The sequence below is a fragment of the Rattus norvegicus genome, chromosome Y (genome assembly GCF_021556685.1).
Source record: "Rattus norvegicus strain SHRSP/BbbUtx chromosome Y, alternate assembly SHRSP_T2T, whole genome shotgun sequence".
NCBI lineage: Eukaryota > Metazoa > Chordata > Mammalia > Rodentia > Muridae > Rattus > Rattus norvegicus.
In genome coordinates, this window is record NC_141555.1 from 76,264,145 (window position 1) to 76,288,075 (window position 23,931).

Below are 23,931 nucleotides of genomic sequence, written 5' to 3' on the forward strand. Positions count from 1 at the left end.
TGTGTTCATGTGCACAAATCTATACTTAGACGTTCACACATAACAGATCATTAAAATAAAAAGATTCATGAATGTATTTTCTGCACAAATTATGAATACTAAGCCTTCTACATATGCAAGCACAATTGATGGAATTTTATAAGAATGGAGAAAATTCGTAAATTGCATAAAGAGTAAATTAAGAATTAATGCTTACACAGTTCAGTAAGCATAAAGCGCTAAATTCACGATTGAATTGCAATGTAGATGTTAAAATGAAATGAGCATTTGAATTTATGACTAAAATTAATATAGAAATTATTTTATTTAATTACATTCCTGTCATTGTTCCCTCTCCAGGTCCCCTCCCACATTTCCTTATCCCATTCCACTGGTCACTAATAAACCGAATCCCACTATAAAAACAAATTCAAAAAAAAAAATCCAAGCAATCATCTCACTAAATGTCCAGAAAGCATATTTTCTTAACTTCATGTTAAAAGTCTAGGAAATATCAGAAATACAAGGACCATACTGAAGCACAGTAAAAGCAATAAACAGCAAACCATTTAGTTAACATCAAACTAAATGGAGAGAAACATAATGCAATCCCACTAAAATCAGGAACTAGACAAGGACACCCCCTCCCTCTTCAATATAGTATTCAAGTTCCTATCCAGAGTAATTAGAAAACAAATATAGGTAAAGACATACATATTGCAAAGGAAGTATTCAAAATGTCACTATATGCAGGATGATGTGGTAGTATATTTAAATGACCCCACAAATTCCATCAGTGAATTTCTAAGCCAAATAAACAACTTTAGCAAAGTGGCAGAGTATTTTATTGATTCAACAAATAAGTAGCCTTCCTCTGCTCAAAAGAGAAACAGGCTGAGAAAGAAATTACAAAAATGACACCCTTGACAATAGTCAAAAAGCATATAAAACACATCAGTGTGACTCTAACCAAGCACATAAAAAGCATATAAAATACCTCAGTGTGACTCTAGTATTGAAAGATATATAGAACAATAACTAGAGTCTCTGAAGAAATAAATTGAAGATCTCAGAAATTAGAAATAAATCCCATGTTCGTGTACTGGCAGGATAAATATTGTAAAAACGGGCATTGCACCAAAAGCAACCTAAAGATTCAATGAATCCCCATCCATATTCCAACTCAATTCTTCACAGACATAGAAATGGCAGTTTTCAAATTTATTTGGAATAAAATCAATCCCAGGATAGAGAAATCTATTCTGAAAAATAAAAACATTTTGTGGAAATCACCATCTCTGAGCTCAACTTGTATTACAGAGCAATGGTGATGATAAACTGTATTGTATTGGTATTGAAAAAGGCAGGTAGATCAATGGAATAGAATTGAATTGAAGACACAGAAAAGAACCCACACAGCTATGGCCACTTGAAAATTCACAAAGGATCTAAAAGCATCCAGTGGAAAAAAAATAGCATTTTTTAAAATATGTGCTGTTTCAACTGAAGGGCAGAATGTAGCAGAATGCAAACCAATCCATTCCTATATCCTTGTACAAAGCTCAAATAAAAGTGGATTAAAGACCTCCACATAACACCAGATACACTGAAACTAAATGATGAAAAAGCAGGGAATAGCCTTGAACACATTGGTAGTGGGGAAAATTTCCTGAATAGAACACCAAAGGTTTTTGTTCTAATATCAAAAATTGAAAAAAGGAACTTCATAAAATTTCAAAGTTTCCGTAAGGCAATGGACACTGTCATTACCTTCATACACAACTAAGAGATTGGGAAAAGATCTTACCAATCCTATATCTGATGGAGCGCTAAAATCCAATATATACAAATACTCAATAAGCTATGCTCCAGAGAATCAAATAACACTATTTAATAGTGGGCTACAGTTCTAAACAAAAAATCTCAACTGATGAATACTGAATGGCTGAGAAGCATCTAAAGAATTATTCAACATCCTTACTCGTTGGGGAAAAGCAAATCAAAACAATCCTGAGATTCTACCTCAAACCACTCAGAATGGCTAAGATAAAAAAGTCAGGTGACAAAAGACTCTTGCAAGGGTGCGGAAAGTAAGGAACACTCTGTCACTGTTGAAATTGCAATCTCTTAAAACCACTCTGGAATCCAGGCTGGAGGTTCCTCAAAAATTGAACATAGTATTTACTACCTGAGGACCCAGCTGTACCATTCGATGGCACATACCCAAAACTTGCTGCAACCTACAACAAGGACACATGCTCCACTATGTTCATAGCAGCCTTATTTGTAAAAGACAGAAGCTGTAAAGAACACAGATGTCCCTCAAAAGAGAAACAGATTCATATAATGTAGTCCATTTACAAAATCGTGTGGTATTCAGCTACTAAATAGAATGACTTCATGAAATTAACAGGCAAATGGATGAAACTAGAAAATATCACCCTGAGTGAAGTAACCCAAAGACAAATAAAGGAATAGAGCATGCACTCACTGGTAAGGGGGTAATCTCTAGAATGTCCCAGATACTTTTGATGTGACAGGTTTTCATCACCCAACAGTGATGACATTAGCCAACATCAACAACAACAGTGAAATTGAACCTGAAGACACCACCTGCAGTAGATAGACTTGACCAAAGTTTAAGGATGGGTCACTCACCTCTCTCTTATTAAATCAGAGTTATCCATGTCTAGTTGAAATGCAGGGGTCAATATGGAGCAGAGGCTGAAGGAAATGCCATCCACAGATCTGCAGACAACAAAATGGACACTGTTGCTGATGCTAAGATGTGCTTGCAAACAGGAGTCTGGTATGGCTGTCCTCTGAGAGGCTCTGCCAGCACTTGACTGATACAGATGCAGATATTCACAGCCAACCATTTAAATATTCCTACAAGTCCCAATGGAAGATGTAGTGGAATGGATGATGGAGCTGAAGGAGACTGTAATTAACAACAATATCAATTAACCAGACCCCTCTGGGCTCCCATGGACCTAACCACCAACCATAGATTATACATGGTCTGATACCCTACATATGTAGCAGAGGACTGCCTCATCTCACATCAGTGGAATGAGAAGCAATTGGTCCTTTGGATGCTTGAAGTCCCAGAGAAGAGTGATTCTAGAGGGGTGAGGAAAGAGTGAATGGGGCTTGCAGAGTCACCCTCTTAGAGACACAGAGGAGGAATATATGGAGGTAGTGTTTATGGAAAGGGGGTAATATTTGAAATATAAACAAATACAATGGTTAATAATACTACTAATAAAGGAGTGGTATTTTCCAAACATTACTTTACTGCACAGGTTAGCTTGGAACATTTATTGTTGCCTAGATGCATATTTCTTCCTACAGTAGCTGATACCTTGTTTCTCTGAAGAGTGTAGCCTTAGATCTTCCTCTCCATTCACAGAAGGCATAACACTTAACTCCTTTCTCCAAGCAAGGGTGATTGTAGATTTGTCTGTAAACGGCAGGAGTCATTTGTACAATCTAATTGGGGGTCATGAAAAGAATTATTTACAAGCAAAGCTTGTAACGCAAACAGTTTGTGTTCTATCAACTTACCAGTATTGAAAGCATCCCAGGACTTCTGGCCAGGCAACTGCATAGGATGTCAAGAGACATTAAGAATTTCAATATATGTGACTAGAGAAAATACTTTCCATTTTTATCATACTCAATATTTCAAAAATATCATCACGGAATGAATATTAAAAGCTTTAGAACAAGAAAAAAAAGTGAGACATCAAGACAGAAGCGTCACAGTAACACATGAAACTCACATGGAATTCTATTATCAATCCCATGCATTCTATGCTCTATTCATATCATATCACGTGTTCATTCCCTAACACAGTCCACCAGTGATTTTCTAGTCCCTGCAGTCTCTGAGGAGCAAGGGTCTTGATTAGCCTTTACCACTCGCTCATGAGGTTCCAAGACACATCACTACACCAAAGCTGGTGTAAGAGGCGCTTGACAGCACAACCTCCGAAGCACCCTTTGCCCTTTCCATTCATGTTGCTCCTTCAGGAATCATTTGTCACGATCCCTGACAGTGTGCACAAAACAGGTATCACTCCGGACTCAAACGAAGAGAGTCGACATGGTTCCTCATCATTCAGAAAGCTTGGGTGATCACCCCGCTACTACAAGCAGAACTGACAATTGAGGCATCTCCTGGCTGGGCCGTGAAGACCTCAACACTGCCCCGTGCAGACCTCGCGACTGCCCGGTGCAGACCTTGCGACTGTCCCATTCATACCTTGTAACTGCCCCGTGCAGACCTCGAGACTGCCCCATGCAGACCTCGCTACTGCTTTGTGAAAACTCGAGGACAGCCCCTCTCGAGCTTTGGTTGTTCCCTGAGATCAATGGTCACTTGAGATTTCCCTGCTTTGCCTTTCGGACTTGTTTACAGTTCTCGGGAGAGAGAGAAATACTCAAAGAATACAGCTCAAGTGATGCTCACCATGACTCACCACTGCCAAGTACTTTCACTGCCCCTTCATGTGGTAGTGTTTAGAGAGGACAGGGAGCCTCATCCCGGACTTTACCCTCTAACAATGCACCAACAATATCCCAACCTCCATGGCGTGGGAACCCCTTCACAGTCCCCCAAGATTATTATAACCCCGGAGTACAACAGGGGAATCCGTTGAAGGATTCCCAGGCTCCACAGACTGGAAGCCCATTTAGTGTCGCCAAAAAGGATTATAACACCGGACTCCAATGGGGGAAGAACTTGAAGGGTTCCCAGCCTCTGCATCCTGAGAACGCCTTCAGTGTCCCCTAATTGGATTATAACATCCTACCCCAACGGGGGAAGCACTTGAACAGAAGAGACCCGAGCAACTTCCCACCTCCGGGACTACTTAGACGGACTCGGCAAAAGTTCAGATGCTCAAAACCTTAAGAAGACCAGAGATTCAAAAAACCTGATGCTCGTGTTACAGAAATGCTTCAGAAACTCAAAGATCATACAAAGGATTCAGTCAATAAGAGGGCACTAGACTCCAGAAGGGAACTGACAAAGAAGAAGAAATGGACAGTTCCACTTCCTCTGAGGGTTCCTGAGGGCAGAGTAATCCACTGACCAAGGATAGGAGATTACTGAGTAACCCACTGGCATAATATATATTTCATATGTATGTAGTATGTGTATAGTATGTATGTGTGTAATATGTGTGTATATATGTAGTATGTATGTAAGTATGTATGTATGTACACCCATGTGCAGTGACCCATGGAGATCAGAAGAGGGCATCAGACTCCCTAGAGTTGGCGAACATCTAATATAGTTGCTGGGAACTGAACCCGGGTCCTCTGAGAGGAATGCAAACCATCTTAACTGACATTATTTCAGTTTCCCTTCATTTGTGAAACATCTTACCATCCATTGTGTCTTGTACTATGCAGTGTCAGTTTCTTAGTACAATGGTGTCCCTTCACTCAGACTGGATTTTGACAGTCTGTTGAACATGTAAGAGTGGCATGGCAGGAGGATAGCGTGGTGGGGGGAATGCTCTGATGCAAAGAGGGACATTGTTACTGTGTCTGGTGTCCTGCACTCTGCAGCATGTGCCTCCTGCAAAGCCAACAGCTTTCGATGTTGCCTGAGCTGACAGCCCTTGCAGCCTCCTCTTGGTCCTCCTCTATACATCCCCAGAGTATCATTCTGAGGGATCCCTGAAGGGAAATCCCTGATAAAAATTCTCCAGTGCTTACTGGAACCTCAGGATAAAGCCCAAACTCCTGGTTGGGAAATAAAACCATCTCCCAGTCCAGCACAGCCTGACACCGGGTCCCATCCATTCTGCCTGCCATTCAGCCCACTAACGCTTCTATTCTGATAGGGTCGATGATCATATTAGATTAGGGGCCCAGCACATTCCAGGCTGGCCTTCATTATAACCACTTACATGCAATGACTCTATTTCCAATGGATATCACAGCCTGAGCAGCCAGGAGTTAGGATGAAAAGAGAGCCTGGTGCATAAGCCAGACACTCACCCTGTCAGGGATACTGACTTACTTTATTAAATGATTTTAAAAAATGTATAAAAAATTAGGAAAGGCACAGGTTATCCGTCGAAAACTGCTAAGCTGAGACATTAGGAAACCTTTTGGATACATCAGTTCAAAAAGCCAGATACCCTGGCCAAGACCTTCGAGATGGGGCTTCACAGAGATGGCATGTTTAGAAAGATGACAAGGTTGAAGACATGATGCCTTTCTTGCTAAGGAATTGGAGACCTGCCCTTCAGAGAAGATGGCTTCAAAGAATGAACTCTCCAACCACCTATACTTGGAACAAGTGCTTGTTCCTATGGGGGTTGGGGGTGGCAGCTGCATTTCAACCTCAGGTACTGGACAGTCTACTGGTCCAGAACTTCACGAGCCGGCTCAGTGTGGGATGAGTTAGGTGGAGAACCACTAGCTTCCTCACTTCAAATAGCCCAAGGAAGGTATGCCCTGCTCTGTCTCCCTGCCTTGGAAAGACACCTTCATCCCTGTTGTTCATGCCCAAGGCTTCCTATGGTCCTCTCCTGTTTGCATCTGAGTCAGCTGAGGTATGTTGACATACCACTTTCTGCGAGCTTTCCTTAAGAGCTCTAAACACCCAACCTGTCCTGTACACTCCATCTCTATTGTTCTATTTAGCTTGATTTTTTATTTCTTCAACAAAACATGAGCGGGAAGTGGATTTCTCAAATGGCTAATGCTTGCACTCTTATAAGTTGAGGCCCAGGTTAACAAAATTAATTGTGGGCAGTAACTCACACAGACAGATCTTTATGCCTATTTTCTTGGCTTTTAATGATGTTTAAAATGTGGGATTTTGGGGGACAGAAATTACAAAATGGTAGCAATAATGTTCCATCGTGTGTCTCTGTTAAGGTTTGTTTTATTCAAAGTGACAAATGCTCCTCCGATGTCTCCATAATTTAGGAGGTAAAGAGGTGAGTTAGGTCCATAAAACAATGGCGAAAGGACCCAGGGCTGGTGGTTTTTTTCCCCAGTTTGTCCTTCAAATATATCTTGGGACCAACCGGTTATAGCTGCGGTTCACAACCTGTGTGGGGGTCATGATCCCTTTGACAAACTTCAGTCTCCAAAATGATTCCTTACTACGATTCATAAAAGTAGCAAAATTATAACCATGAAGAACCAGCAAGAATAATTTTGTCATCAAGGGTCGTAACAACATAGGAACTGTGTTAAAGGGTGGCAGTATTAGGAAGGTAGATCACTGACTTATAGTCCAAGAAAGAGCGTCTAGCTATGGGCCAAATAAAAAAAAATACAGGATCTCCAGCATGCCAGTAACATGGGATAAAATGCAAGCTGGGGAGATAGTTTTGTGGGATGCAGTACCTGCTGTGAAATTACCAGCACCTGCATGACAGCCCATAACACATGATTGGAGGGATAATGACAGGACACATGGAGGGTCCCATGGCTACAGCCACATATATAGCAGAGGATGGCATTTTCTGGCATCAATATGAGGAGAATACCTTTGTCCTGTGAAGGGTTATTTCCCAAGTTGGGGGAATTCCAGGTGTTGAGGTGAGAGTGGGTGGGAGGAAGAGAATCCTCATAGAAGCAAGGGGAGAGGGAAATGGGAAAGGGGAGAACCAGGAGAGGGGATAACATGTGTCAGATGCCTATGATTGCCAGGAACAGTGAGTTTTGGGTTCAGCAAGAGACACAGTCTCAAAAACTAAAGATGAGGAAGATGAATGAAGAGATGTGATGGGTCTCCCTCTGTTCTCCTCATGCACATACACAGAAAAATGTGTAAACCCCCCCACACACACACAGCTGCATTAGGACAAATACTCAAAGAATTTGAATTAAGAATTAAGGTTGTATTTTGGGTGTCTGATCACACCTTTCCTTCCATAAATTTCCCGTGGAAAAGTATTTCGAAGGCATGCATGTCAGATACATTTCTCATTAACATGAGATGATTTTTCTCCCAAACCAATAGGTTTTGATTCATGTTATAAGTCATAGACCCAAGACACAGCTACACCAGAAAGGAAGAGCTAGATATTTGAGCTAAGAATTTCCATTCCAGGGCCAAGGTCTATGATGTCACGGAATGCAGAAGGTGGTCCATAGAACTGAGATGTTTTCTGCGTCTCGCAGTGTCCCTGACTCCCAACGAGGGCTGCTGAGAATAAGTATACAACAATAGACTCTAGGATAGCTACATGATATACTCTCCTTGATTGTATTTATCAATGACATGAAGTTTTGTTTCTCACAAAGAATAGATCATCAAGAGTCTATGCTCACCATGGCCACACCAGGTCCGTTTGAGGGTCCATGCCCTCTCCAGGCTCTGTGGATGGAGCCATGAGACCCCTACAGGGCTCAGTGAAACACTGACTATAATTCACATGGCCCTGAAATGAAGAAGGAGCATATTGATTCTTCATGTTTTTGATATGACAAAATACAAACCAAAAACTTAACGAAGACAAGAGTGCTTGTTGACAGGAGACTGATATGGATGTCTCCTGAGAGGCTCCGCTAGAGCCTTACTGATACAGATGAGGATGCTTACAGCTAATCATTAGACTGAACACCCGGACCCCAATGGAGAAGGAGTTAAAGAATGGACTGGAGAAACTGAAGGCGGTTGCAACCCCATAGGAAGAGCAACAATTCCAACCAAGCAGAACCCACCCACGAGCTCCCAGAGTCTAAACCACCAACCAAAGAGTACATATGGAGGGTCCCTGGCTCCATCCACGTATATAGCAGAGGATGGCATTGTCTGTCATCAATAGGAGGAGAAGCCCTTGGTCCTGTGCTGGCTCATTTCCCCAGTGTGGGGGAATGCCAGGGAGTAGATATGGGAGTGGGTGAGAAGAAAAGCATCATCACTGAAGCAGGGGGAAAGACAATGGGAGAGAGTGGATCCAGGAAAGGGGATAACATTTGAAATTTAAATACATAAAATTCCAATAAAAATGAGACAGGAAGTGTTTATTTTGACCCATTGTTTGAGCTGGTACCATCCATCATGATGGGGAAAGCATAGCAACTGGAGTGTGATGGTCACATTGCAGACCTGGAGGGTGTTCAGCTTTCTTTCTTTATTCTTTGTTTCCTTGTTTTAAATTCCATATATGGGTGTTTCCCTTGCTTTTATGTATCTGTATAAAAGATACATATACAGAATCCGCAAGAAACTTAGGGAAAAAAAGCAGTTATAGCTGTCAATAAGATATGGGAGGCGAAAGGTTTCAATTCGGTTTCCCTCAAGACCACATGTGTACTCATCAAGACAATAGACAGGAGCAGGGCACAGAAATGAACAAGAGTAATCAATGCTTGTGAGCCACCATGTTGGTGCCAGGGTCTGAACCCAGGTCCTCTGTAAGAGCAGTAACGGTTCTCAACTACCAAGCCACCTCTCCAGTCACAAAAAATCATTGTTTATACATTCTCCCAAACAGAGCACCACTTGATGTATGTAAACACGCATAATATATTTCCGGTGTTTTTTTTGTGTGTGTGTGTGTGTGTGTGTGAATGTTCAGTCAGTGTGATACAATCGCTCTTGTATTTATAAATTTTTGCATAGCCGTTTTCACTTGGAGGTTCTCTTCATTCTCAACTTTGTTGTTTACATATATCTTCAAGATCGGAAACACCCTGACAGCCCACCCCGCCTACACCCCATTTGCAGCTATGCCTTCCTTTCTTGACTAAGTTAAACATCACCTCAGACTCTACTCTTTCATTTTGTTCAGTGTAGTAGACTCTCCAAAACCATAAAATGGAATCCCAGATTCAGAGGGAAGAAGTTTTGCTGTTTGTTACTTTGTTTGCTTTTAGTCGCTTTTTCCCACTTCCACTGGTTTGAACTTGTGTCCCATTCAGTGACAGGACTTAATTCAGCCAGCATTTTGAGTAGGGCTGTGGGTGGAGTGTGATAAAAGGATAATTACTGGAGAGAACTGACTGGGATTTTGACGATTAATACAAAGTGTTTATTGACTTTATTTTTCAGTTACACAGAACCCTGGACAGCACTGACTTGAACTAAAACTTCACTTATGACAATTTGCACAAAGGAAAAAAAAGGCTTAAAGACAAAATTGATCTAACAAAATAAGCCCTAAGTTGTAATGATTGACCCTCTAAAAAGAGAAACATTTAATTTTTTTTTACAAAAGACGATTTTGATTTTTTTGTTTTACAATTTCATATACTTATATAATGAGTTTTAGTCATTTCCTTTCTTTTTTTCCCTTCCCAATTCCCCTGCCTTATCCCCCTTCCTCATTCTCCCATCCCCTCCTTCAGTACTCCCTTGCTTCCTCCCTCATTCTCCTCTGTCATCCCCTCGGTCAACCCCCTCTCTCACTCCATTCCCTCTCCAATTGGCACCCAGAACCTGAATAAGTCCCCCCTCCTATTTCATGTCTCCTTTCTGTGTGTAACCCCTAAGTTTAATTGATTACATGAGTACAGAGGAAATCAACAGAACAACTTATCTATGGGTACAGGAATGAAGAAGGTAGTGAAGCAGAAATTTCTGGTTTTTTTGGAGACTCAACTGTGTCATGGATGTTGTTCTGGAAACTGTCTTAGGGGAGGATGTTTTGTTGAGAACAAACACATAATGTTTCTGGTAGTTGCCTGGGAAAAGGGCATGTGATGTTAGAAAGAGTAAGAGTATAACACTGGCATTATCTTGCCTTGCCACTCTTCGCTGATTCTCAATTGACTTTGATGACACTGGTCATCATTGACCATGCTGTGGCATTGGTTCACCTTTCCTTCTTCACTGACCATTGTTTGTCATGGCTTTGTGGAGAGAAAAGCACCAGAGAGCTTCTTGTGCTGACATTGCAGTTACTTCTTGCTGCCTCCTCGAACCCATGCAAATTGGAAGAGCTCAGCAATTTCTTCTAGGGTGAACTGTCCTTGGTGATATGTGAATGGTGTTTGCAAGTAGATCGACCTACTTCCGCTGATTCATGTCAAGTGAACTGATATCCTGATGGTGAGGATTGAAATCGACCCAGAGAACTATTTCTAAGCAGGTCCACATCGTCCTTTGTTTGCCCTATAATCCTTTCCTTTCCACTACCTCTGGTGGGTGGTGGGCTAGAAGAAAGTTAAAGGATTTAAGAACTCTTACTAAAGTAGGTCTTGAAAATCTAAGACTGCAGGATAGAACCCCTCCTCCAGTAAATGTGGATTGCTAAGGGAGGGGAGAGTCTTTATGGCCTCTCCCATCTGTAATGAAGTGTTGAGGATCCCAGTCTTCTACCCATGACCATAGCCGCAATCAGGTTAAGAGTTCAATGATTAAGTCCTATGTAAATGATATCCTTTTGTTGTCCACTTCCCTATCTTCTGCTTCTTATATTCCTTCTACCCACACTTTCATGATGTTTTCTGAGCTGTGGAGGAGAAGACTTCGCTGTACTACTTCCACATGAACAGTTCAACACCACTGATTCCCAGTACTTTGTCTAGCTGTAAGTCTCTGCCCATGCTATTCAGAGGCTTCTTCTCTAATGAGAGCTGAGTGCAATGCTGATCTGTAGATACAAATATGGATGTTTCAAAGGAAATTCGACAATGTATTTAGCATTAGGTTCTTTCATAGGGCCAATATCACCCTACCCATAAGTTCTTGACTAGTTTACAGAACCTGGTGTGTATTCCCTCATGTGGAATATGCCTTGGAAAGCCACTGGTTACTCCCATGACTGTGATGCCACTAACACATTAGGGGCACATCTTTCCTGACATTTTAGCTTGAATGGATCACCCCCGAGTAAGGTTATAGATGATTTTCTCCCCTGGAAGCCTACATAGCACTTTCCTGAACCATGAAGGCTTGCCATTATAGAGGATGCATCCACCTCAACTTCAGATTCACCCTTCTGTGGCCTGTGAACAAAAGGATTCTGTGTCCTCAGCAATAGGGTCTTACCATCAAGTTCTGGAGGGCTACGAAGAACAATGTCAACAACCTGTAAAGTTTTGAGGGCATTTGTAATATCGCTGGTCAGCAACTTTCAGGAAGACATCATACTTCTGACACTGTGATTTTTGCTTAATTTTTGTTTTCTATTGCTCTGTTTAATACACTCACCAAAGCCAGCTTGGGAAGGGAAAACTTTATTTCATCTTATCTGTTCCAGCACATCATCAAGTAAAACCAAGACAGGATTGTGAAACAGAAACTACAGAGACTGCTCACTGGCTTGCTTCTAAGCTCACATTCAACTACCTTTACAGAGTCCAGAAACACCCGCATAGGGCGGTGCTGCCCACAGTAGACCAGGCTCTCCAACATCAGTTCACAGTCAAGGAAATTCCACCTACACATAGTCAAGGCCAATCTGATGGAGGAATCTCCTCAACTGAGGTTCTTTCTTCCAAGACTAGCAATTCCAAGAAATCAATGAAAATAAAAAAAAAAAAAAAAGAAAAGAAAGAAATCAGTAGCTTCAGTGGGAGCATGCCTTATCCATGGAGGGTGCCTCCACTTGAACTCAACAGTTGATCTTGTAGATATATTCTGTAACGCAATGTTTTATAATCCCTCTCACCAAACCCTGTTCTAACCTAATCACCTAAGAGGAGACGGAGTGGAAAGTAAGTTTTAAAAAAATAATTGGAGCAGATAGAAATGCTTTTTGGAAATAAAACAAAAAAGTAAACATTTCTGCATCCTAGATGCTTTCCTCGCATCATCTGTGCAAAGATAATGAAAACAGTTATTTTCCAGGTATAATAATTCCCAATGTAACAAATCATATAAATAACACTCCTTATCATTCATAAAACACATTGGCACCAATCGTTTTGTTGTGTTTTTTTAACTCACTCCTAATGTAGAACTGATGAACTGGAATTGTTTGTCTGCTCATTTATACATGAGGGAAGTGAGATTTAAACGTTGAGCCAATTTCCCAATATTCTAAGCTAATAAATGGCAGAGTAAGACAGTCGCACTTTCTCTGGCATCACGACATGGCCTCGTGAGAAATGCAAGTCAGGGTACCTTGGCAGGGTATCCAAGGACCCATACATGGCAGCTCAAAGTTGTCTTGGATGCAAGATTGGGAGTGAGGCTCAAGTCTGCCGAGCCCCATCTCAGGATTCATGAAACAGTACACCAGATCATGTTAGAGAGCTAGGAGACTAAACTAAACAATTGTGAGTCCTCAGCAGATTGTACAGATCCAGGGCTGAGGGTTCAAAATTATGTTGGTCTTTGTGGGAGTGGAAAGGAACACTTATTTAGATCCCCACCTCCTACTATGTGCTACTACAGTGGAGGCAATGCCTTAAGTCCAAGGTTTTTTGTTTTGTGTGTGTGTGTGTGTGTGTGTGTGTGTGTGTGTGTATGTTTGTACATACATGCACGTGCAGTGTATAATGCAGGCACTAATCCATTTTATCTTGTACCTTATTCTTTGAAGCAGCATTTCTCAGTCAAACCCAGAGTTCATCAATATGAATAGTCTTGACAGCTATCTTGCTCTGGGGATCTGCCCTATCTCTACCTCCCTGGACTGGGATTCTGTGTGGGCCACAAAGGCTACCCATCATTTCCCTGAGACCTGTGAGCCATCTCCTCAACTGCTAAGGTTCAAGTCCTGGTTCTTGGACCCATCTCCTTTATTTTTTTTCTTAATTTTTTTTCCTTCTTGGTCATAATATCAGAACCAGGTTAAGGTATGACTGGCTCACTCAAATATTCACTCAAATATCTCCACACAACTGTGTTCTAATAAGGAGGAGGACACTTCTGACTCTCTGTCCTGTAAAGTCTTACCTTAAGAGATGAATTAAAGGATGGGATTATCTTACTGGGTTGGTGTGGATGCTGTTGTTGATGTTGAGGGAGGCTGGCAAATGAGGGGCCACAGCTGAGTCACTTATAATAACAGATACAAAGCTGAGTGTGGTAGTGCATACCTATATTCTCAATACCTGCGAAGATCACAAGTTCAAATCCAGCCTGGGCTACATATTAAGTCCAAAGACAGCCTGGGCTACAAAGAAAGTCCAAGGTCACCTTGGCCTACTTAAATGACTCTTCTCCAAACAACAACAGGTTTTTTTTTCTTTTTTGGTTCCTGTCTCTCCTATTTCCTCTACACTGATATCAGTGCTGTAGTTTGGGGTGTCTGGTGGAGAACTTTCATTATGTCTGAATGTCCAGGATTTCCCAAGCAGAACAGCAAACCAAACAGTGCAGCAAACAAGTCTGTTTCGATTTTTGCAGAAAAATATGACACATGGGAACTGCTGTCTGAAGAAATGGTTCTAGGATGGGACAATGCCTTGGGAGACTGGGCTTGGATCTTGTGCTAGTTTTCTCCTGATAAAAACAATGATGTTCTCAACCAGAGTCTGTGTTGGGAATACAAAGCAGTGCTTCAATTTCAACACTGCATAATCTCCATATGGCAACCCTGGAAATCTTGTCTGATATTAAAGAGATTATAGGAGAGACAAGTTGAGTATAAACATTGTCATTAAAAAGGGTTTAAATGATGAATAATTTTTTTTTAATTTTTGTCTGTGACACCAGGTTCAGTGTTCTGCATAAACTCTAAAACACTGGAATTTCTTTTTTTTTTTTTTAAATCGCCAAACAGAATGGACCTTATATTTTTCTATCTAGGTCTAACTGAGACGATGAAATACCATTCATTGCTTTAAAAAAGAAAACTAATTGTGCTTCATTGTCTTTTTTTGTTGTTATTTCTTATTTTTAGTGATTTGGGGTTCATTTTAACAATTATTTTTTCATTGAATTAATTATTTTCTTATTTTCTAGTGTAGATAAAAATTTAGGTTGCAGGTCTTTGTTTTTAATCTAAGAATTAGTGTTTAAATAAAGTTTCCTCTTAGCACCTTCATAGTTATGTCTCACACATTTTGATAGTATGTTTCCTATCTTCTTCTATTTTTCTTACTGTTACATAGTTTCATTATTTCTTGACATATGTATTACTTGTGAATGTGTAATTTAATGTTTCTGGTCTGGGAGACTCCTGTTGTCTCTCATTGAAGACTTCTATTTTTTTTTGTTTTGTTGTATTAGCAGAACACATCCCGATTGTCTGGAGATGCAGCTCAGTGGACAGAGTGCTCACTTGGCTCTCACACATTTCTGGGATCCACCTACAGTACCTCATCAGCCTGGTGTGGTGGTACATGCCCATAGTCCTATTACCAGGAGGACAACCAAGAGTTGTAAATCATCCTTGGGTGCATAGTGTGTTTGAGGCCAGCCTGGGCTACATGAAACCTGTATAAACAAATATGTCCCACAGGACATCTTTTCTTAGGCATTTGCCACACCATGTTCTGTGGTTTGTGAATGTGTGAGAAGTTATGGAGTACTTGAAGGAAAAGAACATCCTGGTGCTACTAGGGACTGTCAGTCAGAGATATTGGCTGGTGAAGCCATCTCATCCTAGCTGTTTTTCTGCCTGCTTCTGTTGCTGATGGGTTGATCCGTGTCCACAGCTTTGCCCATAATCGCCCTGCTTCCTTTTTAGCTGTACCCATTCTTATTTCCTGCTGAGGCCGTGATGGAGTTAGTGACACAAAGAATTGGGGTCTCCTTCCAGGCCACTGGTTCTCTCAACAATAAGTTCTTTCTCTGTAGAAATAGTTTCTCTGTTGCCTAAATTATCAGAAATAAATATAATACTCTTTTCTGCTTTATTTTGACACTGGGTTTCATTATGTAGGTAGGGGTGGCCTGAAACTCACTCTATAAACCATGTAGGCATTGAACTCACAGAGATCAGCTTGCCTCTGAGTTCTGGGATTAAAGGGACATACATGGCTCCTTCTTTTTTTAATTTTTTTAAGTTTATCTCTATGGTATGTGTGTGTGTGTGTGTGTGTGTGTGAGTGTGTGTGTGTGTTTGTGTGTGTGTGTGTGTGTGTGTGTGTTTTGACCAAAGAGTCCATCAGATCCTCTGAACCCTGGTCCTCTGCAAGAGCAACCTAAGCAGTGAGCCATCTCCCCAGCCCCTTCTTCCTGTTTTGGAAGTTCCTCTTGGACAACACTTGAATCCTGGCTTTAAAATCCTTGCTGACAATTATGAGAATGGTTTTCTCTTGGTGCCACCACCACGGAACTGGTTTTTCTCCTCTGCCTTTCATTTAGTTGGATGGTCATGATGTGACATGATTTCCATTTTGACATCATTTATCTAAAATGTCAGCAGTCCTAAATACTGTGGGTACAGTAGCTGTTTATCCTTCATAAACATTAGGTGGTGTTTTGGTTTTTCTGGTTTTCCCTGATTGAATAAAAGGGATTATACCTCCAGTCCACACAGACAGGCATATTTTAGATTGGTCAGGAAGAGTGGTTCTCAACCTTCCTAACCTAAACTTTTAACAGCTCCACCAAATGTAAAATCATTTCATTGCTACTTCATTACAATAATTTTGCTGTAGTTATGAATTGTAATATAAATGTCTGATATACAGGATATATGATATGTGACTCCTGTGCAAGGGCCATTTGAGCTCCCAAAGGGGTCTCAATCCAAGTGTTAAAAACCACTGATCTGGACTTAGTTGGATGCCCTTACCGACGTAGATGGGTTGCCCATTGTTGCCAAGGAGAAGTCTCCATCTCTTGAAGACAAAGGATCTTCCAAGATCAGGCTTTTTCCTGGGTCCCTCTGTGATAGTGGATACATAATTGATCGTTACTGATATATCAACTAACTCCAGGCAGTTTTCTTTTACATCCTCAAAGATGAGGATTCTAAAAAGGGTTCTGCTAGCCAAAAACAGTGGCTGAAATTATCCCTAGGAATCTTTCCCCTTACCTAATGGCTCCTTGTCCCCAGAAGGCCACAGCAGATGTCTGAGTGCCCTCCAAGCTGCACCTTTACAATCTACTCTCTTCCTCTGTGCCATTTCTTTCAGGAAGAGCACACACGCTGACCCTGAACCCATCTTGCCTTCAGTCAGCAATAACAACCTAATCCTCTCTTCCTGCTTTGCTTTCTCATATGACCCAGCTGCTCACAATTCTGAGGCATGTTCACGCTTCTATGGACAGAATGGCACCGATTGGCTAGTCTCTAATGGCACAGATTCTGTATGATTCTGATTTAGAAACCTGTAAATCCAAGATGAAGAGACCATTGGCAGAGGAAGGAGTTCTTGTGGGATGTTGTCACCACAGAAGGGATCCAATGGTCTAGGCAGAAAAGAGAAGGAGCCAAACTCCCTTTCATAATTTAACCTTTTACCACAATAGCATTATTAATGGATCTTTATTTGTAGGTTGCATCCCTCTTGACTTAATCAATTCTTCACAACTTCATTCCCACTGGGGATTAATCTTCAGAAAATTACTTTTGGCGAACACATTCAAACCAGAGATGAGGGTAAATATTTGGATATCTGTAGTGGTGGTTGTCATTATTCTTCCCATATGGTGTACCTCAAGATATCTAACTATCTCCTACCCCATGGTAGCCTCACTGAATGACGTTAAATCGGGTTATTAATGAGGTACAGACACCAAAGCTCATTGCCATATCCTGTCAGCAGTATCAAGCTCGAAACAGCAAGAGCCATCTGTGGGAAGGAAAATATGAATAAACTTTATGGTATCTCTAAACTATAAACCCCCAATTTAATCAAAACATTGTTTTAGACTCAGTTCTCTTATATCAATGTTGTTTAAATGTAAAAGTCAGTGGGCTTACTTGTGACTCCTTGTACAGGTTTATACTGTACATTAGCCATTTTCATCCTCACAACTCACCTCCATTTCCATCTGCACACACACACACACACACACACACACACACAGACACACACACACACAGACACACACACAAACACACACACATTCACACACACCCTCCTGCTCCCCTTCCTCTTCCTAAATGCCACCTTTTACTTAATATCCCTTATTACAATCTAAATTTTGCAATCGTCTGTTTGAGTCTGGCTTGTTTCACTTAACATATTGTATTTTATAGTTCCATCCATTTTTCTGAGAACAAAACCCTTTGCTCTTACACATAGATGAAAATCACAACAACGTATATCACATTTTTTAAGCCATACATCCAGTGATCAACAGCTAAGGTTATTAAAATGGCTTGTCTATTGCACACAGTGTGGCAATCAGAATGGATTTGCAAGGGTCGTGGTTAGTTTTTATTATCAGTTTGACTCAACCTGGGAAGAAGGAGCCTCAGCTGAAGAATTGCCTCCATCAGATTTGCCTTTGGCCACATCTATAGGGATTTTTTTATGGTTGATGTGGAAAGGTCTAGCCCACTATGGCTAGTGTCATCACCTATGAAGGTGGCCCTGGGTTGTTTGAGAAGGAGAGAAAACTGAGAAGGTCATGGATAGCAATCCAGTACTCAGCCTTTCTAAGTTGGCTCTGCTTCCTTTCCTGCCTCTAGAGTCCTGCCTGAGTTCCTGACCAAACTTTGCTAAGTAACAGACGGGTACCAGAAGCCTAGAATGAGACAAACTCTTTCCTCCTCAAGTTGATGGCTATGATGAGATTATACTTCTTGTTGCCTACCTGTTCTTCACTTTTTTGAAAGTTGTCTCTGTTTATTGTTCTTAGAAAGATGATATTACATGTTTTCTCATAGGCTCTCTGTCTGTCTGTGTGTCTCTGTCTCTGACTCTATCTCTCTGTATTTGTGTGTTTTAGTGTGTATATGTGTATGTTTGTGTGTGTGTTTGTGTGTGCATGTGGGTGTGTTTGTGTGTGCATGTGGGTGTTGTGTGTTTGTATTTTTCTGTATGTATGAGAGTTTCTGTGTGTATATGCCTGTGTGTGTGTGTGTGTGTGTGTGTGTGTGTGTGTGTGTTTGTGTGCTTCCCAGGGTTAAAAAAATCCCCATGGCTGTAAATCTCAGCAGGAGCCTAGAAAAGGAAGAAGAAGGGGAGAAAAGGGGGAAAATTATGTCATTTGAGTTAACCCCACATTGATGTCAGGCACATAGTGGACCAACAGTCACATAATGGCAGAGGAGTCATGAGAGCAGAGAGAGAGTAAAACTCAAAGTGTGAAGGAAAATGTGCTTAAAACTAAGATAGAGGGAGAAAAAGAAGACTGAGCACTTAGAAAAGTGCACAGAATTTAAAAAGCTGCCGTAAGTTGTTAAACTCTAAGTACATTATAATGTTAAAGTGGAAGGGAATTATTGGGAAGAGGGAAGGGATGGTTAGAGTGTAGTGGTGACAGGGGTGGGTTCTGAAAAGTATCATTTTGAAGATCTGAAGAACTATGTGACACATACAATTGAAGTGCCCTGTAATTTACAGGTAAATTCCATACTTACCTGCAACCAGTATTAAGTTTTCCCATATTTCAAAAATAAAATTACCACATCTATTTCATCCTTTTTTACTGCATTTGATCTAATAAATTCCTTGTAACCAGAAGTGCTGGTAAATTTTAGAGACATTTAAAATATGACATGTCGATATTGGTTTTGTCATAAGTTTATCCCGACTGTGGAAGCAGGTCCAGGAGTAAATTTTTCCTCGCTCTTTGATAAGAATCCATAATTCATGATTGCCATTGACTTCAATACAAGGTATTTAATCCTGTCAAATTCCAGCTTTGTTTGAATAAAAATGGCCCTCCTCTAATTGTGGGTTTTGATAAAGCTAATTTTGGTGTGCTATCCAGTGGCCTGCCTCGGAGAGAGAGGCAAGCAATATTTCTGATACGGAGAATGACTTAAAGATATCCAAAGGAAAGATAGGAGCTGTGAAAATAACCACCAAGGATGTTGGTGACTCAGAAACAAAAGACTTTTTCAGAAAAAAAGAAAGCATGAAAAGAGCTACTTGGGCAGATTGTGACTCGAGTCATCAGAATATTTTAGTGGGGATTTTATTTTATTTTGGGATATTTATATTTGAAACTACATGAGAAGCTAAAACCTAGATGCTGGAAGTTTCTAAGCGTAACTAGGGAAGGAACTGGGCTGAGTGGGCTTCTATGACATAAGCAGAGCCTGGATGATGTCACAGAGCACTGGGCGGAGGTTCCGCATCTCTTCCATTGGAGGAGCTAGACTCCTTGAAGGTGGGTTCACTATCTTGGTAGCGGTGTGTGAAAGCCAGTTCAGCTCCTGAACCCCACAATTGTTCAACAGGGATTTGTTGCCTGACCGGTTTCAGAAGACAGAATCTGGGCGACTAGGACATTTTCTTTCGGAAAATAGGTTTAGAAGATAACTGGGACCCTTGTAGCCCAGAAAGCTAAAAGTTTTCCCTCGTACAGCTAGTAACCGTATGTTCTAATGTCTCCTACGTTTGAGGGCTAGGCGGATGGTCTAGGCTAGTCAGTCTCCAGAGTTTAATATCCTTTGCTAACAATATCTAATTCATAACTCTACTAAAATGCCAAAGCTCCTCTCTGTGTCAGAGCATTTTAGGAGATAATATTTCTTTTTTTTTCTTTTTTTTTTTTTTTTTTGGAGCTGAGGACTGAACTTTTGCTTGCTAGGCAAGTGCTCTACCACTGAGCTAAATCCCAACCACAGGAGATATTATTTCTAAATGGGTGTTGTTGCCTAGACAAAAGACTCTTGTTGCGGTCGAAGATGCAATAGCTTTGCTGAATAAACTAGGGTCTGGGTCAGGATGCACAATACAGAAAGCCAGTGGACTGGTCTGGATCCTTTGCTATCCTTTCTCTGTTCTGCTTGCTTAAAGTGGGGTACAGGGACATTTAATCCCACACTGACCTAGCCATTTAAGGATAGGTTCTTCAGCAGAAGCAAAGTGCCACGGGATGAAAAATGTGTCTGAATTTATGTTATTCTGAGCTGTACAGAAACATTTGTTCATTTCCCTTTGAAATTTAGATTTTGATTTTTGAGACAGGGTTTTACTGTGGGTAGCTTTGGCTATCCCAGAACTAACTCTGTAGACCAGGCTGACCTTGATCTCACAGACGTCTGCCTTCCTCTGCCTCTCGAGTGCTGGAATTATAGGTCTGCTCCACCATTGCCCAGCCCTCCTATGAACTTCTGAATATGTCAGAATTAGATTCAGATGCTCAAACCTGCTTACCATCGCCTTCCTCACCTGCTCCAAAGTTCTCTTTCTCAAGAGCCTTTGTCCAGCGCCCTCCCCCAACACAACCCCATTGTTCTTGCAGGCACTCATATTACAGAGGCAACAGCATTGTGTCTGGTTTAAGCAGGCGAGCTCTTCAAACCCAGGCCATGTACAAGTATGAAGCCTGAACACAGAACGATAGCCACAAGACAGTGGACCAGGAGTGCCGTGGCATACCACACTAGGTCTACAGTCAAGAAGAAGAGGATGTCTCTGAGGAGGATGAGCACACCATCCTTCCAGAAGCGGAGGAGGAGAAGGCCTTCTCCGCAGGCCCTGGGGAACATTGTGGACTGCAGAATTTCTCACGGATAGAAGGAAGGTGATGAGCCCATCACCCAATGGAAGGCCATCGTTCTAGATCAACTGCCAACAAATCCCTCTCTCTATCTGGTCAAGTATGATGTAATTGATTGTGTCTACGGACTGGAACTTCACAGGAATAAGAGGATTTTAAAGCTTAAAGTTTTGACTCACAAAGTAGTGTTTCCTCAAGTGAAAGACGCCCATCTCTCAAGTGCCATGGTTGGCCGAGCTGTGGAGCATAAATTTGAAGGCAAACATGGCTCTAAGGACAACTGGAGGGGGGGGTGGTCCTAGCCCAGGTGCCGATCATGAAGCACTGGTTTCACATCACCTATGAGAAAGATCCACTCCTATACGTCTATCAGCTCCTGGATGATTACACAAAAGGTAACCTTCGTATAATTCTAGAGATTACTCCAGCAGAGGTGAACTCAGACGTTGACATCGACATCTTAACAGGTCAACGTGTGCAGTTCACCAGAAGCGACGGGTCCAAAAAGATCGGCAAGGTCATTTATCAAGTTCTAGTCAAGCCTTCCATGTTCTTCATCAAGTTTGATGGCGACGTCCGCATCTACGTCTATAATCTGATGGTAAAGATCCGTTAAGGTGAAATTCACAAAGTGTAGGGAACATAGAGAATTTATAGGATTGGGGGGAAAATGTTTGTTTTTCTGTTTTTCAGATACCCAAAGGCCTTTGACAACCCCAGTATCTTTTCCAGTGGAATTTGTTTTTGATCTAAAAATTAAAATGTGCGATGTGACGTATTGTGTGTGAACACTTTGGTGGAGGAGATGGGTTTTGGTGGATGGAACATCGAGAGGAAGACGGAAAATTCAAGGCTGTGAAGAGCAAGTCTAATGTCACATAGGCTAAAACTAACAGGACTGAGCTGGTCTGGTCTTTAGGGAGAGAAAAGAACTGGAGATGAGGCTTAGAGGAGTAGGAATCACATGGGAAAAAAAAAGATGGATGTTTAGGAAGCAGTAGAGAGGGGCCAGAAATAGATAGACTCTCAGAGGTGAAGTTTGAGGGAGAAAAGGACAGTTGGGGAAAGAGTGGAAGGTAACAGGGAGGTGGTCTTGGAATTCAAGGGGAAACCCAATAAACTGATGAAGCAGACTCAGAATCAGAGAAGATCAGGTTCTGTTTGACTAACGAATCCTATTGAAACCTGTTTCTCATCTGTAGATGTGTTATTTTTAATTATGTGGGTGGGGGCAGGGCATGAATACAGGAGACCACAGAGACAAGAATAGTCAGGTCTCCTGGAGCTGGAATTAAAGGTGGTTGGGAGCCATTGGACATGAGCTCAAAGAACAAATCCAGGCCCTCTTTCAAAGCAGACGAGCTCTTGATCCATTGGCTATCAATCCAGGCCCCTAATGTCGTCTTTTTAAATTAATCCAAACTTCACATGCAGAGAAGAGACCAGGATTAGGGTAAGAAAGAGTAAATTGATGGTGATGTGGAAGAAAGACTAAAGAACACATGAGGGAGTAGAGGACACTGAGGGACGAGGGAATTCCAAGATGGAGTTCTCAAAAAGTGAAGCAGGAGACCCAGGAAGAACAGAAAGGGTCTAGAATGAGTTGAACTTGGGCCGCATCCATATTGGTCTCTTTGGTTCCTTAAAGAACAGCCAAACCATCACTACAGAAGGTGGATGTTAGGTGGAGGCTTCCCCGGAGGACATTTTGACGAGGAGTAACTCGAGAATAGTGAATGACAAACTAAGTCTATATCTATCGATTCCTGAAAGTATCATAACGCTCATTATTTTGTATGATCAGAAAAAAGTAATTTAAATGAGAAGATGAGGATGGCGTGAGCTTCTGTCAGGTGTTATGTGGATCCTGTGTTTAGATTGCCTGAGCACTGTTTGTCTCTGTTGCATCCTGTAATATTTTTGAGGTCTCTTCTCAATGCCCCTAGATGACCACAAAGAGCTCCTGCACTTGTCTTGCCTGGCTCTCCTTCGACTGGATGGCTTCATACACACCTGTGGTCCCTTTTACCCTATCTAGCCCCAGGAAGCTCCCGTCTTTTACTCACATGTAAGCTTATCCTCAGAAAACTCTTGATGGTTCCTCCAATGCAGAGGTGCTGAGGTCTTTCCTATGCCATTTGCTGTGACTTTAAAATGCTTTGCGGTTCCTGACCATGTAGCTGATTCCTTCAGAGAAGCTCCTGTGCACTCCATAGGGTCTCCCTGAGCCACATCTACACTCCAAGAATTTCTTTGGAGGCAACCTTATCTTGGACACATTCATTGCTGTTTCTTCCCTCAAGAATAAGTTTCTCACTGCAGGATTTGTAAATACATTCTATCGTTGATTAATTCTGCTATTTGGGTGTTTTTATACTGGCTGGTTGTCTGATGGTTTCATTGCTGCGAAAAGACACCATGACCAAGGCAACTTATAAGGGACAACATTTTTTGGGGGGTTGTTTTTTTTTCAGAACTTGGGAACGAACCCAGGT

The 23,931-nt window shown here is 41.5% G+C and overlaps 1 protein-coding gene across 1 annotated transcript; it reads left to right on the forward strand.

Annotated features, from left to right (window-relative positions):
* Positions 1–21,752: 21,752 nt before the first annotated feature.
* LOC147998111 (Y-linked testis-specific protein 1-like) lies at positions 21,753–22,052 on the forward strand. The gene has a single exon (XM_087601444.1). The coding sequence runs from the start codon at positions 21,753–21,755 to the stop codon at positions 22,050–22,052; it is 300 nt and encodes a 99-aa protein (XP_087457570.1).
* Positions 22,053–23,931: the final 1,879 nt, after the last annotated feature.

Coding starts and splice junctions, on each gene's coding strand:
- LOC147998111 (XM_087601444.1), top strand. CDS start 21,753: ATGAAGCACTGGTTTCACATCACCTATGAGAAAGATCCACTCCTATAC.